Consider the following 19,067-nt stretch of genomic DNA (forward strand, 5'->3'; position numbering starts at 1 on the left):
TCCATTACTTGCACCTATCATAGTCTATCCATTACTTGCACCTATCATATTCTACCCATTACTTGCACCTATCATAGTCTACCCATTACTTGCACCTATCATAGTCTACCCATTACTTGCACCTATCATAGTCTATCCATTACTTGCACCTATCATAGTCTACCCATTACTTGCACCTATCATAGTCTATCCATTACTTGCACCTATCATATTCTATCCATTACTTGCACCTATCATAGTCTATCCATTACTTGCACCTATCATAGTCTATCCATTACTTGCACCTATCATAGTCTATCCATTACTTGCACCTATCATAGTCTATCCATTACTTGCACCTATCATATTCTACCCATTACTTGCACCTATCATATTCTATCCATTACTTGCACCTATCATATTCTACCCATTACTTGCACCTATCATAGTCTACCCATTACTTGCACCTATCATAGTCTACCCATTACTTGCACCTATCATATTCTACCCATTACTTGCACCTATCATATTCTACCCATTACTTGCACCTATCATAGTCTATCCATTACTTGCACCTATCATAGTCTATCCATTACTTGCACCTATCATAGTCTACCCATTACTTGCACCTATCATAGTCTATCCATTACTTGCACCTATCATATTCTATCCATTACTTGCACCTATCATAGTCTACCCATTACTTGCACCTATCATATTCTACCCATTACTTGCACCTATCATAGTCTATCCATTACTTGCACCTATCATATTCTACCCATTACTTGCACCTATCATATTCTACCCATTACTTGCACCTATACTATTCTACCCATTACTTGCACCTATCATAGTCTATCCATTACTTGCACCTATACTATTCTACCCATTACTTGCACCTATCATAGTCTATCCATTACTTGAACCTATCATAGTCTATCCATTACTTGAACCTATCATATTCTACCCATTACTTGCACCTATCATATTCTACCCATTACTTGCACCTATCATAGTCTACCCATTACTTGCACCTATCATAGTCTATCCATTACTTGCACCTATACTATTCTACCCATTACTTGCACCTATCATAGTCTATCCATTACTTGAACCTATCATAGTCTATCCATTACTTGAACCTATCATATTCTATCCATTACTTGCACCTATCATATTCTACCCATTTTTTATGATCAGTATTTCCATATCGTGTTTATCAGATCACTTTTACATAAGAAGATTGTATTATCTAAATCATCATGTCTACACGGCACCCATTCTATTGGTTTTAACATTATCCATGTCTTTAGATCCCATTATTTTAGCGTATAATTCAGCATCATTTTTGATCACACTGTTTATTTTTACATATGATCACATTTTATTATTTATGTATATTAAGTACTGAACGTTGTCATCCTTTATGATGCCTCTAGTATTATTATTCTGAGAGAATTTATACTCATTTTGATAATATCATAGAGCTGATGATTTCCATCTATTTTCATGTTTTTATCTAGCGGCATATTTATTATTTCTTTTATACGGCTGTATTGATGCACTTAGTTGTATTATACGTAGTACTTGCTATGGATTGGGCATCTTAGTGCACATACCATGCTGTGCTTATTCATTGTATCAACTTCTTATTTTTTAATTGGGGATTTTCATCCTCTTTTTTTCCCCCATATCTCTGAGTGCTGGTTACCAGCTGCATTATTTTCTTTACCAAACACGATCGTTCTCCTTACCAAGAACGATCGTTTACTGCTCTAATCAGCAATTGTATATACTATTTGATCCATGGCAAAATGACGGATCCGGAGTCGCGCATGCGCACTGTGTCAAACTCGGACAAAATGGTGGTGGCGTAGTGTGCACACGCCATTTCCTCTACATATGTGCAATTAACTAGTCACGGCTGTCGGTTCTCCCTCTGATGAAGTGCCATTGCATGAAAGGCCTCAAGAGGAACCAGACAGCACGTGACATCACCGCAGCCGGAGCTAGGAGGAAGCCCGGCGGCCATTTTAACTAAGGGTAGGTACACTTTATATTGATGTTACTATACCTGCCTGTTTACTGTCATCGCAATAAATTCACTGAATCTACTACACTATGGGCACGTTTTGTGGCTCCTATATGGAGTGATTACGCCTACAGGTTACCCCAGAGAAAAAGGAGCCCTGTAGTCAGGCTGAGCACCGAATCCAATCCTTAAGGGGACCTCCGGATTAAGCAGATTTTTTACTACTTCTAACGCCCTGATGACTGCACCATAGAGGAAACGTTCACCTGATTATCCTGTTTACCTTCAGGGTTTATATTACATGTGCATTATCCATGCGCTTCTGGTGAGTGCGCACTTTAACTATTGGTGGAGTCACAAGTCAGTCTGCTGCAGATTTTATCCTGGGATTGGATTTTTTTTATATATGAACTGCATTTGTGGACATTCATTTTATCATATGCACACAAGTTTTATGATGTTCTTTTATCAATATTTATCCTTTAGCACTACACCTTCATCTTATGTAAAAAAAAAAAAGCTGTTAGGAGTATTTAGCGTTTTTTTTTCTGATGGAAAAAACGCTCCAATAAAAATCTGCAAACACTTTTTTTCTGCTCCTAGATGCAGAGAAAGCGGTGAGAGGACTGTACTCACCCATCATCCACAGTAATAACGGCACATTTGGGGGTTCTCTTCTTGTCCTCTCTCTTTTGACCTTTAGAAATAGAGAAAGATGACATTAAGTCTTGAGTGATTCAGAAGTGTGGGGGTATAGAAGACACGTCTCATCCTTCATAGATGAAGCAGAAATATCAGGACCTCCAGGGAGGAGCATAGAGGAGAGGATACAAGCAAAGGAATCAATAACAGACAGCAGTGAGGACAATGTACGGATCTCAGCACACGGAGTTCATCTATTAGATTGGTGATGGCAGCCCGGCAGGCACACTGATACTTCAACACCGACATGCATCCCTCCACCCGATGGACACGCCTCGTATGCAGGAACCGGATACCACCCAATGGACAAGCCCCGTATGCAGGACACGGATACCACCCAATGGACAAGCCCCGTATGCAGGAACCGGATACCACCCAATGGACAAGCCCCGTATGCAGGACATGGATACCACCCAATGGACAAGCCTCGTATGCAGGAACCGGATACCACCCGATGGACAAGCCTCGTATGCAGGAACCGGATACCACCCAATGGACAAGCCCCGTATGCAGGACATGGATACCACCCAATGGACAAGCCCCGTATGCAGAAACCGGATACCACCCGATGGACAAGCCCCGTATGCAGGAAACGGATACCACCCGATGGACAAGCCCCGTATGCAGGAACCGGATACCACCCGATGGACAAGCCCCGTATGCAGGAACCGGATACCACCCGATGGACAAGCCCCGTATGCAGGAACCGGATACCACCCGATGGACAAGCCCCGTATGCAGGACATGGATACCACCTGATGGACAAGCCCCGTATGCAGGACATGGATACCACCCGATGGACAAGCCCCGTATGCAGGAACCGGATACCACCCAATGGACAAGCCCCGTATGCAGGACATGGATACCACCCAATGGACAAGCCTCGTATGCAGGAACCGGATACCACCCGATGGACAAGCCTCGTATGCAGGAACCGGATACCACCCAATGGACAAGCCCCGTATGCAGGACATGGATACCACCCAATGGACAAGCCCCGTATGCAGAAACCGGATACCACCCGATGGACAAGCCCCGTATGCAGGACATGGATACCACCCGATGGACAAGCCCCGTATGCAGGAACCGGATACCACCCAATGGACAAGCCCCGTATGCAGGAACCGGATACCACCCAATGGACAAGCCCCGTATGCAGGAACCGGATACCACCCGATGGACAAGCCCCGTATGCAGGACATGGATACCACCCGATGGACAAGCCCCGTATGCAGGACATGGATACCACCCGATGGACAAGCCCCGTATGCAGGACATGGATACCACCCGATGGACAAGCCCCGTATGCAGGACATGGATACCACCCGATGGACAAGCCCCGTATGCAGGACATGGATACCAGCCAATGGACAAGCCCCGTATGCAGGACATGGATACCACCCGATGGACAAGCCCCGTATGCAGGACATGGATACCACCCGATGGACAAGCCCCGTATGCAGGACATGGATACCACCCAATGGACAAGCCCCGTATGCAGGAACCGGATACCACCTGATGGACAAGCCCCGTATGCAGGACATGGATACCACCCGATGGACAAGCCCCGTATGCAGGAACCGGATACCACCCAATGGACAAGCCCCGTATGCAGGAACCGGATACCACTCAATGGACAAGCCCCGTATGCAGGAACCGGATACCACCCAATGGACAAGCCTCGTATGCAGGACATGGATACCACCTAATGGACAAGCCCCGTATGCAGGACATGGATACCACCCGATGGACAAGCCCCGTATGCAGGAACCGGATACCACCCGATGGACAAGCCCCGTATGCAGGACATGGATACCACCCGATGGACAAGCCCCGTATGCAGGAACCGGATACCACCCGATGGACAAGCCCCGTATGCAGGACATGGATACCACCCGATGGACAAGCCCCGTATGCAGGAACCGGATACCACCCGATGGACAAGCCCCGTATGCAGGAAACGGATACCACCCGATGGACAAGCCCCGTATGCAGGAACCGGATACCACCCGATGGACAAGCCCCGTATGCAGGAACCGGATACCACCCGATGGACAAGCCCCGTATGCAGGAACCGGATACCACCCGATGGACAAGCCCGTATGCAGGACATGGATACCACCTGATGGACAAGCCCCGTATGCAGGACATGGATACCACCCGATGGACAAGCCCCGTATGCAGGAACCGGATACCACCCGATGGACAAGCCCCGTATGCAGGAAACGGATACCACCCGATGGACAAGCCCCGTATGCAGGAACCGGATACCACCCGATGGACAAGCCCTGTATGCAGGAACCGGATACCACCCGATGGACAAGCCCCGTATGCAGGAACCGGATACCACCCGATGGACAAGCCCCGTATGCAGGAACCGGATACCACCCGATGGACAAGCCCCGTATGCAGGAACCGGATACCACCCGATGGACAAGCCCGTATGCAGGAACCGGATACCACCCGATGGACAAGCCCCGTATGCAGGAACCGGATACCACCCGATGGACAAGCCCCGTATGCAGGAACCGGATACCACCCAATGGACAAGCCCCGTATGCAGGAACCGGATACCACCCGATGGACAAGCCCCGTATGCAGGACATGGATACCACCCGATGGACAAGCCCCGTATGCAGGAACCGGATACCACCCGATGGACAAGCCTCGTATGCAGGAACCGGATACCACCCGATGGACAAGCCTCGTATGCAGGAACCGGATACCACCTGATGAACAAGCCCCGTATGCAGGACATGGATACCACCCGATGGACAAGCCCCGTATGCAGGAACCGGATACCACCCGATGGACAAGCCTCGTATGCAGGAACCGGATACCACCCGATGGACAAGCCTCGTATGCAGGAACCGGATACCACCTGATGAACAAGCCCCGTATGCAGGACATGGATACCACCCGATGGACAAGCCCCGTATGCAGGAACCGGATACCAGCTGAAGCCAAACCTTTTGTCGTCTTCTTCCCCAGAACTTCATTCAAGCTACGCAGATTTGTCGCCTTCTCCTTAGGCTGCCTGATGGGCACCCTACTGGCGTCATCTATGACGATATATTCTAGAATACAAAATAAAGATATACCCGACATATACCATGGTGTGTTAGAGTGTCAGCTGCAGCCAAGAGCGGGGTGGGGGGTGGGGACACTACCTGTGCGAGGCGCTTCTGTTGGCGGGCAGACCTTCTCTGAGGCGTCTCAGCTTTGGCCATGTTCTGCTGAATGGCTTTGGCTTTCTCTAAGATCTGCTTGGCTTTATTGATCTTTTTGGTGTTACTGAAACCTGCGACCAGAAACAAGCATTGAACGCCGAACAAGTCACATGAATGGCCCAAAATGGAACATTTACATTTCCAGGACTTGAAATGTTTTGTGTGACAGACACTCACCTTTTTACGGCCCGGTGTGAAGGCCTCATCCTCAGAGATGGCCACACTTGGTCCTCGGCTAATTCTCCTATTAATTCGGGTAAACCTCATCCTTTGTGGGAGAGAGGAAAGGCAATGAGCACCGAGGAACACTGTACATTACCCCCCCCCCCAACCTCCCCCCTTGGCAACATTCACAACGGTCACACACAGTCCTATCCAAGAGACTAGGGCCAGTCCGCTCACCAAACAACAGCCCTATCCAAGAGACTAGGGCCAGTCCGCTCACCAAACAACAGCCCTATCCAAGAGACTAGGGCCAGTCCGCTCACCAAACAACAGCCCTATCCAAGAGACTAGGGCCAGTCCGCTCACCAAACAACAGCCCTATCCAAGAGACTAGGGCCAGTCCGCTCACCAAACAAACAGCCCTATCCAAGAGACTAGGGCCAGTCCGCTCACCAAACAACAGCCCTATCCAAGAGACTATGGCAGTCCGCTCACCAAACAACAGTCCTATCCAGAGACTAGGGCCAGTCCGCTCACCAAACAACAGCCCTATCCAAGAGACTAGGGCCAGTCCGCTCACCAAACAACAGCCTATCCAAGAGACTAGGGCCAGTCCGCTCACCAAACAACAGCCCTATCCAAGAGACTAGGGCCAGTCCGCTCACCAAACAACAGTCCTATCCAAGAGACTAGGCCAGTCCGCTCAAACAACAGCCCTATCCAAGAGACTAGGGCCAGTCCGCTCCAAACAACAGCCCTTTCCAAGAGACTAGGGCCAGTCCGCTCACCAAACAACAGTCCTATCCAAGAGACTAGGGCCAGTCCGCTCACCAAACAACAGTCCCTATCCAAGAGACTAGGGCCAGTCCGCTCACCAAACAACAGCCCCTATCCAAGAGACTAGGGCCAGTCCGCTCACCAAACAACAGCCCTATAGAGACTAGGCCAGTCCGCTCACCAAACACAGCCCTATCCAAGAGACTAGGGCCAGTCCGCTCAACAAACAACAGCCCTATCCAAGAGACAAGGGCAGTCCGCTCACCAAACAACAGTCCTATCCAAGAGACTAGGGCCAGTCCGCTCACCAAATCAACAGTCCTATCCAAGAGACTAGGGCCAGTCCGCTCACCAAACAACAGTCCTATCCAAGAGACTAGGCCAGTCCGCTCACCAAACAACAGTCCTATCCAAGAGACTAGGGCCAGTCCGCTCACAAACACAGTCCTATCCAAGAGACTAGGGCCAGTCCGCTCAAACAACAGTCCTATCCAAGAGACTAGGGCCAGTCCGCTCACCAAACAACAGTCCATCCAAGAGACTAGGGCCAGTCCGCTCAAACAACAGTCCTATCCAAGAGACAAGGGCCAGTCCGCTCACCAAACAACAGTCCTATCCAAGAGACTAGGGCCAGTCCGCTCACCAAACAACAGCCCTATCCAAGAGACTAGGGCCAGTCCGCTCACCAAACAACAGCCCTATCCAAGAGACTAGGGCCAGTCCGCTCACCAAACAACAGCCCTATCCAAGAGACTAGGGCCAGTCCGCTCACCAAACAACAGCCCTATCCAAGAGACTAGGGCCAGTCCGCTCAAACAACAGTCCTATCCAAGAGACTAGGGCCAGTCCGCTCAAACAACAGTCCTATCCAAGAGACTAGGGCCAGTCCGCTCACCAAACAACAGCCCTATCCACGAGACTAGGGCCAGTCCGCTCACCAAACAACAGTCCTATCCAAGAGACTAGGGCCAGTCCGCTCACCAAACAACAGCCCTATCCAAGAGACTAGGGCCAGTCTGCTCACCAAACAACAGTCCTATCCAAGAGACAAGGGGCAGTCCGCTCACCAAACAACAGTCCTATCCAAGAGACTAGGGCCAGTCCGCTCACCAAACAACAGTCCTATCCAAGAGACTAGGGCCAGTCCGCTCACCAAACAACAGTCCTATCCAAGAGACTAGGGCCAGTCCGCTCACCAAACAACAGCCCTATCCAAGAGACTAGGGCCAGTCCGCTCACCAAACAACAGTCCTATCCAAGAGACTAGGGCCAGTCCGCTCACCAAACAACATGACATTTACATGTAAGTTCTAATAATCAGCGTCCCTCACCTTCCCACAAACCAAGCATTGGCACTCCGCCCGGGATGTGTCCTGGAAGAGAAGCAGCTAAAACCCTCTGTGTGTACAAACGCCACGCGTACAAACCGGGACGCGTACAAACGCCACGCGTACAAACCGGGACGCGTACAAACCGGGACGCGCACAAACCGGGACGCGCACAAACCGGGACACATACGGATTTCTGCTACCAAAAAGCCGCTTGCCCAATGCGAGGAGAAATTCTTGTGTGGTGAGCGGAGAAGGATGGAGCGGCTGCACCTGCGCTCCAAGCCTCATTGTGAAGTTTCGCTTTCCAACTTCTTCGGCACCCCCATTACACTGGCAGTGCCACTGAAGTGACAGGAGAGGTCTGCTCTACTCCGCTGAGAGGAGACACCCTCTCCACCGCTGGGGGGGGCAGGAGACACAAGGAGAGGCCTGCTCTCCACCGCCGCTGGGGGGGGGGGGGGGGACACACACGAGGAGAGGCCTGCTCTCCACCGCTGCGGGGGGGGACGACACACGAGGAGAGGCCTGCTCTCCACCGCTGCGGGGGGGGGGGGACGGCACACACGAGGAGAGGCCTGCTCTCCACCGCTGCGGGGGAGGGGGGGGACACACACACACGAGGAGAGGCCTGCTCTCCACCGCTGCGGGGGGGGGGGGGGGGGGGACGACACACGAGGAGAGGCCTGCTCTCCACCGCTGCGGGGGGGGGGGGGGGGGAGACACACGAGGAGAGGCCTGCTCTCCACCGCTGCGGGGGGGGGACACACACACACGAGGAGAGGCCTGCTCTCCACCGCTGCGGGGGACGACGACACACACGAGGAGAGGCCTGCTCTCCACCGCCGCGGGGGCGCTGCGGGGGGGGGACGACGACACACACGAGGAGAGGCCTGCTCTCCACCGCTGCGGGGGACGACGACACACACGAGGAGAGGCCTGCTCTCCACCGCCGCGGGGGCGCTGCGGGGGGGGGACGACGACACACACGAGGAGAGGCCTGCTCTCCACCGCTGCGGGGGGGGGGGGGGGGGGGGACACACACACGAGGAGAGGCCTGCTCTCCACCGCTGCGGGGGGGGGGGGACAACGACACGAGGAGAGGCCTGCTCTCCACCGCTGCGGGGGGGGGTGGGGGGGGCACACACGAGGAGAGGCCTGCTCTCCACCGCTGCGGGGGGGATGGGGGACACACACGAGGAGAGGCCTGCTCTCCACCGCTGCGGGGGACGACGACACACACGAGGAGAGGCCTGCTCTCCACCGCCGCGGGGGCGCTGCGGGGGGGGGGGGGGGGGGGGGACGACACACACGAGGAGAGGCCTGCTCTCCACCGCTGCGGGGGGGGGGGGGACGACACACACGAGGAGAGGCCTGCTCTCCACCGCTGCGGGGGGGGGGGGGGGGGGGGGACAACGACACGAGGAGAGGCCTGCTCTCCACCGCTGCGGGGGGGGGGTGGGGGGGCACACACGAGGAGAGGCCTGCTCTCCACCGCTGCGGGGGGGATGGGGGACACACACGAGGAGAGGCCCGCTCTCCACCGCCGCCAGGGGGGGGGCAGTTGGGACACGAGGAGAGCACCACCTGCCTGGAGTTTGCATGTTCTCCCTGTGCCTGCATGGGTTTCCTCCCACACTCCAAAGACATGCTGGAAGGTGAATTGTCTCCTGTCTAAATTCTCCCTAGTATGTGTATGTATGAATATGAGTTAGGGACCTTCGATTGTACGCTCCTCGGGGGCGGGGACTAATGTGAATGTACAATATATATGTAAAGTGCTGAGTAAATTGGTGGCGCTATGTAAGTACCTGAAATAAAGAAAAATGTAATTTCGTAAGCGTTAAGGGGGTGGGGTTGGGGGCAGGGCTGGGGGTGGGGGCAGGGTTGGGTGGGCCAACTGGTGGAGAGTAAGGTATGTGCCTGGCTGGTAGGTCTCGACGTTTTTAAGCCCTGCTTACTGATAACAGGTCAGTGCCAAACACAGCCGGCACACACGTACCGAGTTCTGAATCCGATTGTGAGATCACGCCGTGTGTGCACACCACACATCCTCCCTCCAACACAGTACTGACAGGAGTGCCTCATGAAGAGTCACAGCCAGAGCCGGCACACACGTACCGAGTTCTGAATCCGATTGTGAGATCACGCCGTGTGTGCACACCACACATCCTCCCTCCAACACAGTACTGACAGGAGTGCCTCATGAAGAGTCACAGCCAGAGCTGGCACACACGTACCGAGTTCTGAATCCGATTGTGAGATCACGCCGTGTGTGCACACCACACATCCTCCCTCCAACACAGTACTGACAGGAGTGCCTCATGAAGAGTCACAGCCAGAGCTGGCACACACGTACCGAGTTCTGAATCCGATTGTGAGATCACGCCGTGTGTGCAAACCACACATCCTCCCTCCAACACAGTACTGACAGGAGTGCCTCATGAAGAGTCACAGCCAGAGCCGGCACACACGTACCGAGTTCTGAATCCGATTGTGAGATCACGCCGTGTGTGCACACCACACATCCTCCCTCCAACACAGTACTGACAGGAGTGCCTCATGAAGAGTCACAGCCAGAGCCGGCACACACGTACCGAGTTCTGAATCCGATTGTGAGATCACGCCGTGTGTGCACACCACACATCCTCCCTCCAACACAGTACTGACAGGAGTGCCTCATGAAGAGTCACAGCCAGAGCCGGCAGTGGTGTCATCTGTCCTACAACCCAGCATAGCCATAGAGAGCAACTGGTATGAGGGGAAGAGATGGACACCAATGGGCATATCATGCATTGTACGGTTCATTCACTAGAATGGTTGAGGGGTAGTAAAAACCCTCCAGCTGAGCTGCATTTTTATCCCCCTCCCCAATCTCTCCTCCCTTACCCTGCCAGGAGTGTACACATGTTGCAGCTGTGAAGCTTTGCAGATGGATTTATACCTCCTGTAGCTTTTAGCAGGCTTGGTAACGGTCACACACAGCCCTATCCAAGAGACCAGGGCCAGTCCGCAAACATCCCGTCATTTCATGTAATGCACACAGTTGCTGCACTCTAATGTGGGCTTCAAACACATGGTGAGGAGGAAAACACACCACCTCATCACCTGTCAAATGCTCTCTGAAGAGCAAAATGGCTTTTCAGAGGCCAAGGCAAGTGTGAAGAAACCCTAATGAGTCATGCTGGGAGCAGAAGTCCTGGATATTCCGGACCGCGTGTGGACACAATATCTCCGGATAGGTTTTCAGTTCACACCGCACTCCGTTCCGGGGCAGCTCTGTGCAGCATGTTGGAATTTCTTTTTTCTGCACCGTAAACTGACTGGAACTGACTGCACTGGTGTGAACTGGGCCATTGGAATACATGGAGAACAACGTCAATGCATTTGTTGGTGAAGAAAAGCACTGAAGTGCATGGAGTGTGAAGGAGCCCCAAGGCTGGCCATAGATGGATAAAACGCACACATATACAGGCGCACCTCGGCCTACGGACGCCGCGGTTAACGGGATATTCGGTTTACAAACGTTTTTCCCGATAGGAAGCAGGTTTTCCCAGGATGCATTGCGCCTGGAGGTTTATAGCGCCCGCCCCGCGCACTTTATAAAGAGTTTTCAACAGATAAGACTTTTTTTTTTACTTTTTTCTGACCTCCAGAACGGATTTATTGGTTTTCAATGCATTCCTATGGGAAACCACACTTCGGTTTACACATTTTTCACAAGAAGAAACGTCTCGTAGAACGCAGTAAATTCATAAACCGCGGCACGCCTGTGTACACAACTAGAGGTGGGCGGGGGAATCCTTCCTCACTGAGACATGGGGGTGGGAGTGCCTAATGTGGTGCCGCTCTGCATAGGAACCAATCAGCTTCCAGGTTTTATTGCCAAAGCGTCATTGAAGAAGCTGAAGGTAGAAGCTGATTGGCTGCCATGCATGGCTGCACCAGATTGTGAGCGCCCCATTTTCAGTAAATCTCCCCCCATGTATCCTCACAGTAAGGACTGTCACCCTAGGCTCACATCTGTGCGGGTGGTGCCACTGCGGATCCACACAACAATCCACGCAGCCACCCGCACAGAGGAATGCGGACCCGCGGGTGGATGTCATTAGTTCTAGTACCACGCCGCCCACAGAGAGGAATGCGGACCCGCGGGTGGATGTCATTAGTTCTAGTACCACGTCGCCCACACAGAGGAATGCGGACCCGCGGGTGGATGTCATTAGTTCTAGTACCACGCCGCCCACAGAGAGGAATGCAGACCCGCGGGTGGATGTCATTAGTTCTAGTACCACGTCGCCCACACAGAGGAATGCGGACCCGCGGGTGGATGTCATTAGTTCTAGTACCACGTCGCCCACACAGAGGAATGCGGACCCGCGGGTGGATGTCATTAGTTCTAGTACCACGTCGCCCACACAGAGGAATGCGGACCCGCGGGTGGATGTCATTAGTTCTAGTACCACGCCGCCCACAGAGAGGAATGCGGACCCGCGGGTGGATGTCATTAGTTCTAGTACCACGTCGCCCACACAGAGGAATGCGGACCCGCGGGTGGATGTCATTAGTTCTAGTACCACGCCGCCCACAGAGAGGAATGCGGACCCGCGGGTGGATGTCATTAGTTCTAGTACCACGCCGCCCGCACAGAGGAATGCGGACCCGCGGGTGGATGTCATTAGTTCTAGTACCACGCCGCCCAGAGAGGAATGCGGACCCGCGGGTGGATGTCATTAGTTCTAGTACCACGTCGCCCACACAGAGGAATGCGGACCCGCGGGTGGATGTCATTAGTTCTAGTACCACGTCGCCCACACAGAGGAATGCGGACCCGCGGGTGGATGTCATTAGTTCTAGTACCACGCCGCCCACAGAGAGGAATGCGGACCCGCGGGTGGATGTCATTAGTTCTAGTACCACGTCGCCCACACAGAGGAATGCGGACCCGCGGGTGGATGTCATTAGTTCTAGTACCACGCCGCCCACAGAGAGGAATGCGGACCCGCGGGTGGATGTCATTAGTTCTAGTACCACGCCGCCCGCGCAGAGGAATGCGGACCCGCGGGTGGATGTCATTAGTTCTAGTACCACGCCGCCCGCGCAGAGGAATGCAGACCCGCGGGTGGATGTCATTAGTTCTAGTACCACGCCGCCCATAGAGAGGAATGCAGACCCGCGGGTGGATGTCATTAGTTCTAGTACCACGCCGCCCACGCAGAGGAATGCAGACCCGCGGGTGGATGTCATTAGTTCTAGTACCACGCCGCCCGCGCAGAGGAATGCAGACCCGCGGGTGGATGTCATTAGTTCTAGTACCACGCCACCCACACAGAGGAATGCAGACCCACGGGTGGATGTCATTAGTTCTAATACCACGCCGCCCGCGCTGGAAAATGCAACCGTACTGAGAATCGAGGTTCCCCTGCGGGCTGCGTTTTCCAAAGAAGTGCCGGGACTCCTTCCCTGCGTGTCACAGGCACGGGACTCCTTCCCTGCGTGTCACAGGCACGGGACTCCTTCCCTGCGTGTCACAGGCACGGGACTCCTTCCCTGCGTGTCACAGGCACGGGACTCCTTCCCTGCGTGTCACAGGCACGGGACTCCTTCCCTGCGTGTCACAGGCACGGGACTCCTTCCCTGCGTGTCACAGGCACGGGACTCCTTCCCTGCGTGTCACAGGCACGGGACTCCATTCAAATGACTGGGCTCTCGTGCCCGTGCAAAACACAGGCCCCACATATGTGAACCAGGGTCAGAACACACTGATCAGCAGCCCATACAACAGAAGTGGATCTTTAGACACACACGGATGGAAATGTGCTCAGTCCCTGGTGAACGGTGAGAATTTCCATCCATCTATGGTCAGGTCTACCGTGCCCCTCCTTGGACCTTCTGACCACGGGTGTGATGACTTCTAGTGTACACAGAGACAAGGGTTACCTGATGGGGGACTCTCTGTCGGTGGGTACAGTTATGACTTCCGCCTTGTACAGGTGACTTTTTCGGAGGGGGGGTTTTGGTGTGGACATCAGTACAGGGTTCTCAGCCGTGGTCTGTAGTGGTGATGTGGAGGTAGCGTGGGATCTCTGTCTCCGCAGACTTCTCCGTAGTACAGGGCTCTGATGTGGTGACATCACGGGTGATGGAGGTTTGGGCTGGGCTTCTGTCTCCATGGTGGTTTCTTCACAATCTCTTCTGGCTTTCTTCAGCGGACGCTTTAATTTTGGAGCCTTGATCGTTTCCTCCGGCTCGTTGTCTGCTGCCTCTTCTATGTTCTCCTGACTGTTGTGCTGATCACCCCCCTCAGTCGGATCTTTCTTCCTCCCAATACTCTTCTTTGCAGAGTTCTTTGGGGTCTCCCCAACCTGCCGGAAAGCTTTCATGAACTGCTGTCTTTCTGCAGCTGTACACTTGGGTTTCATGGGTTCCATTGTCTCAACGTCAATGACGGCCAATTCCAGGTCCTCTTCCTCGATCACCACATTGGATTTCCTCTTCTGAACCACGAGGTGGTCATGTGTCCTTCCAGAGCCCGTCCGACCGCCTTTCCTTTCTGCTGCTCCAGGTTTCTTCTTGTGGAAGATGGCAGCGATCCTTGTTGGGGAGAGCGGAGGAGACAGGTGGACCTGTGCCTGAATGGTGACGGTTTTAGGGGAAGGTTCCGGGTCACTGGAGGCATGTGGTAGATCTGCATTGTCCAGAGAGGCTCCGAGGGGTGCGGAATCTGGAGACTCTGTCTCTGCCTGGCTCTTTAGGAAATCTTCGTATGATATAGTGTGCAGACGTGTATTGTCCGTGTGGACCTCCAGGCTGGAATCACTCACGGTGTTCTTACTATCGGATACAATGTCCTCACAGGGTAATGATGGAGGCAGATCCACAGACTCAGCATGGCCTCCATTTGGGGTCACATGCTTTCTTTTTAGGCTCCTCTCTCTCAGCCCCGTTCTGGTTGGCTGCACTATTGGCTTGGTAGGCCCATCGTCATCCTCCAGATCTTCTGCCTTGCTACATATCTTTGCCAGCAAAGCAGCCGTATCACTACCCATAAAGCCGGTATGTCCACAGATGTCTGCAGGTGGAGGACTGCCATGTCCATCCTCACCATCAGAGTCCTCCTTAGCCTTCACATCGCTGAGTCTCCGGATTAGTCGGGTCCTCTTGGCTTGCTTTCCAAGCCTGCCGGAAGCTCGGGTAGATAGCGGGGTCAGGGGAAGCGGGCCATTCTTGGTGGGATCAGGGCTGCGGGGACACTCCTCCACTATAGGAGAACTTCGAATGAAATAGTCTGCAATGTTACTGGACCTCGGAGAGGACACAACCTTCTCCACGCTTCTGGAGACCGGGGAGAAATAGTTCCTGATGGTCTTGTTGGGGGGATCCTCATCCTTTCGCTGTCTCTTACACGGCTGTAAAACAAAAAGGATGAAGATGAAGGCAGTGCAGGGCCCGGAACACAGCTATGGTGACACCTCCTCCGAGGTCACTATGACAACACACGTCCCGCCCATCACCTCCTCCGAGGTCACTATGACAACACACGTCCCGCCCATCACCTCCTCCAAGGTCACTATGACAACACACGTCCCGCCCATCACCTCCTCCAAGGTCACTATGACAACACACGTCCCGCCCATCACCTCCTCCAAGGTCACTATGACAACACACATCCCGCCCATCACCTCCTCCAAGGTCACTATGACAACACACATCCCGCCCATCACCTCCTCCAAGGTCACTATGACAACACACGTCCCGCCCATCACCTCCTCCAAGGTCACTATGACAACACACATCCCACCCATCACCTCCTCCAAGGTCACTATGACAACACACATCCCGCCCATCACCTCCTCCAAGGTCACTATGACAACACACGTCCCGCCCATCACCTCCTCCAAGGTCACTATGACAACACACGTCCCGCCCATCACCTCCTCCGAGGTCACTATGACAACACACGTCCCGCCCATCACCTCCTCCAAGGTCACTATGACAACACACATCCCGCCCATCACCTCCTCCAAGGTCACTATGACAACACATGTCCCGCCCATCACCTCCTCCGAGGTCACTATGACAACACACGTCCCGCCCATCACCTCCTCCGAGGTCACTATGACAACACACGTCCCGCCCATCACCTCCTCTGAGGTCACTATGACAACACACGTCCCGCCCTCCGAGGTCACTATGACAACACACGTCCCGCCCATCACCTCCTCCGAGGTCACTATGACAACACACGTCCCGCCCATCACCTCCTCCGAGGTCACTATGACAACACACGTCCCGCCCATCACCTCCTCCGAGGTCACTATGACAACACACGTCCCGCCCATCACCTCCTCCGAGGTCACTATGACAACACACGTCCCGCCCATCACCTCCTCCGAGGTCACTATGACAACACACGTCCCGCCCTCCGAGGTCACTATGACAACACACGGAATCTGGTGCAGCTCTGTATGGGAGCCAATCAGATTCTTCAGCTAAAGAGATACTAAAGCTGAAAACAATCCCCTCCTCCTCTGTATACACATTATATACCCCCTATAGATATGATAGGTGGGGGGAGGGGTACAGGTCAGTGGGGGCCCCTATAGATATGATAGGTGGGGGGAGGGGTACAGGTCAGTGGGGCCCCCTATAGATATGATAGGTGGGGGGAGGGGTACAGGTCAGTGGGGCCCCCTATAGATATGATAGGTGGGGGAGGGGTAAAGGTCAGTGGGGCCCCCTATAGATATGATAGGTGGGGGAGGGGTACAGGTCAGTGGGGGCCCCTATAGATATGATAGGTGGGGGAGGGGTAAAGGTCAGTGGGGCCCCCTATAGATATGATAGGTGGGGGAGGGGTACAGGTCAGTGGGGCCCCCCTATAGATATGATAGGTGGGGGAGGGGTACAGGTCAGTGGGGGCCCCTATAGATATGATAGGTGGGGGAGGGGTACAGGTCAGTGGGGCCCCCTATAGATATGATAGGTGGGGGAGGGGTACAGGTCAGTGAGGGGCCCCCTATAGATATGATAGGTGGGGGGAGGGTACAGGTCAGTGGGGGCCCCCTATAGATATGATAGGTGGGGGAGGGGTACAGGTCAGTGGGGGCCCCCTATAGATATGATAGGTGGGGGGAGGGGTACAGGTCAGTGGGGGCCCTTCTATAGATATGATAGGTGGGGGGGAGGGGTACAGGTCAGTGGGGGCCCCCTATAGATATGATAGGTGGGGGAGGGGTACAGGTCAGTGGGGGGCCCCCTATAGATATGATAGGTGGGGGGAGGGGTACAGGTCAGTGGGGGCCCCCTATAGATATGATAGGTGGGGGAGGGGTACAGGTCAGTGGGGCCCCCTATAGATATGATAGGTGGGGGAGGGGTACAGGTCAGTGAGGGGCCCCCTATAGATATGATAGGTGGGGGGAGGGTACAGGTCAGTGGGGGCCCCCTATAGATATGATAGGTGGGGGAGGGGTACAGGTCAGTGGGGGCCCCCTATAGATATGATAGGTGGGGGAGGGGTACAGGTCAGTGGGGGCCCCCTATAGATATGATAGGTGGGGGGAGGGGTACAGGTCAGTGGGGGCCCTTCTATAGATATGATAGGTGGGGGGAGGGGTACAGGTCAGTGGGGGCCCCTATAGATATGATAGGTTGGGGGAGGGGTACAGGTCAGTGGGGGCCCCTATAGATATGATAGGTGGGGGGAGGGGTACAGGTCAGTGGGGGCCCCTATAGATATGATAGGTGGGGGGAGGGGTACAGGTCAGTGGGGGCCCCTATAGATATGATAGGTGGGGGGAGGGGTACAGGTCAGTGGGGGCCCCCTATAGATATGATAGGTGGGGGGAGGGGTACAGGTCAGTGGGGGCCCCTATAGATATGATAGGTGGGGGGAGGGGTACAGGTCAGTGGGGGCCCCCTATAGATATGAGAGGTGGGGGAGGGGTACAGGTCAGTGGGGCCCCCCTATAGATGATAGGTGGGGGGAGGGGTACAGGTCAGTGGGGGCCCCTATAGATATGATAGGTGGGGGAGGGGTACAGGTCAGTGCGGTGACCCCATATCAGCCAATACAGTGCAGTGTGAGGAGGGTGACACAGACCGGAAGTACAGGGAAGGGGGCGGTAATATCGCGGCCCCGTCTCAGTAATACAATGTACGGAGGAGGAATCTCCCCCCTCATACCGGCCCCGAGAACTCCTCGCTCCTGGTAGACATGACGGTCCCGGCGGACATCTCTGGCTCTCCTCACACTCCGCTCCGGCTCATCCCGCCCAATCTCCGGGACCAAATCTCCCGCCGACCACCTGTCACGTGACAAGGCCCTGCCTGACCATCCCCGCCTTCCCATTGGTCGGCTTCCAAGCCCGCTTCTTCCTGATTGGTTGCCGCTTGCCTGAGGAAAAAGGGCGCCAAGAGCGTTCAGTCTTGTCATCAGTAACCGGGTCACCCCGACTACAGAGAAGGGGCGGGGCCAACATAATCACCGACCAATACAGTCCTGCCTAGACCCCGCCCACAGGAAGAGGATTACCATGGCGACGGAGAGCATCAGGAAGAGAGGCGACAAGAAGGAGGAGTCTTGTACGGAGGGTGTGTCTGTATACTGGGGGTGTATAGTATACATAACCTCACAGGGGTGGTGTCATGTCTCTTGTGGTTGTGGGTGGAGTCACCTCACAGGGGTGGTGTCATGTCTCTTGTGGGTGGAGTCACCTCACAGGGGTGGTGTCATGTCTCTTGTGGTTGTGGGTGGAGTCACCTCACAGGGGTGGTGTCATGTCTCTTGTGGGTGGAGTCACCTCACAGGGGTGGTGTCATGTCTCTTGTGGGTGGAGTCACCTCACAGGG

The 19,067-nt window shown here is 54.1% G+C and overlaps 1 protein-coding gene across 1 annotated transcript in view; it reads right to left on the reverse strand.

Moving 5' to 3' along the window:
* Positions 1 to 18,654, reverse strand: part of ATAD5 (ATPase family AAA domain containing 5) — a 32,743-nt gene extending 14,089 nt beyond the window's left edge. The window contains exons 1-6 of the mRNA XM_089664189.1: positions 18,402 to 18,654; positions 14,154 to 15,622; positions 6,117 to 6,211; positions 5,883 to 6,014; positions 5,683 to 5,790; positions 2,648 to 2,708 (exon numbers count right to left, since the gene is read on the reverse strand). Coding sequence (XP_089520315.1) covers positions 2,648 to 2,708; positions 5,683 to 5,790; positions 5,883 to 6,014; positions 6,117 to 6,211; positions 14,154 to 15,622; positions 18,402 to 18,452 — 1,916 coding nt within the window. The 5' untranslated portion in view covers positions 18,453 to 18,654. The remainder of the gene's footprint in view (positions 1 to 2,647; positions 2,709 to 5,682; positions 5,791 to 5,882; positions 6,015 to 6,116; positions 6,212 to 14,153; positions 15,623 to 18,401) is intronic.
* Positions 18,655 to 19,067: the final 413 nt, after the last annotated feature.

Source organism: Staurois parvus, unplaced genomic scaffold (assembly GCF_062004578.1).
Source record: "Staurois parvus isolate SC_StPar_1 unplaced genomic scaffold, SC_StPar_1.0 ptg001850l, whole genome shotgun sequence".
Taxonomy (NCBI): domain Eukaryota; kingdom Metazoa; phylum Chordata; class Amphibia; order Anura; family Ranidae; genus Staurois; species Staurois parvus.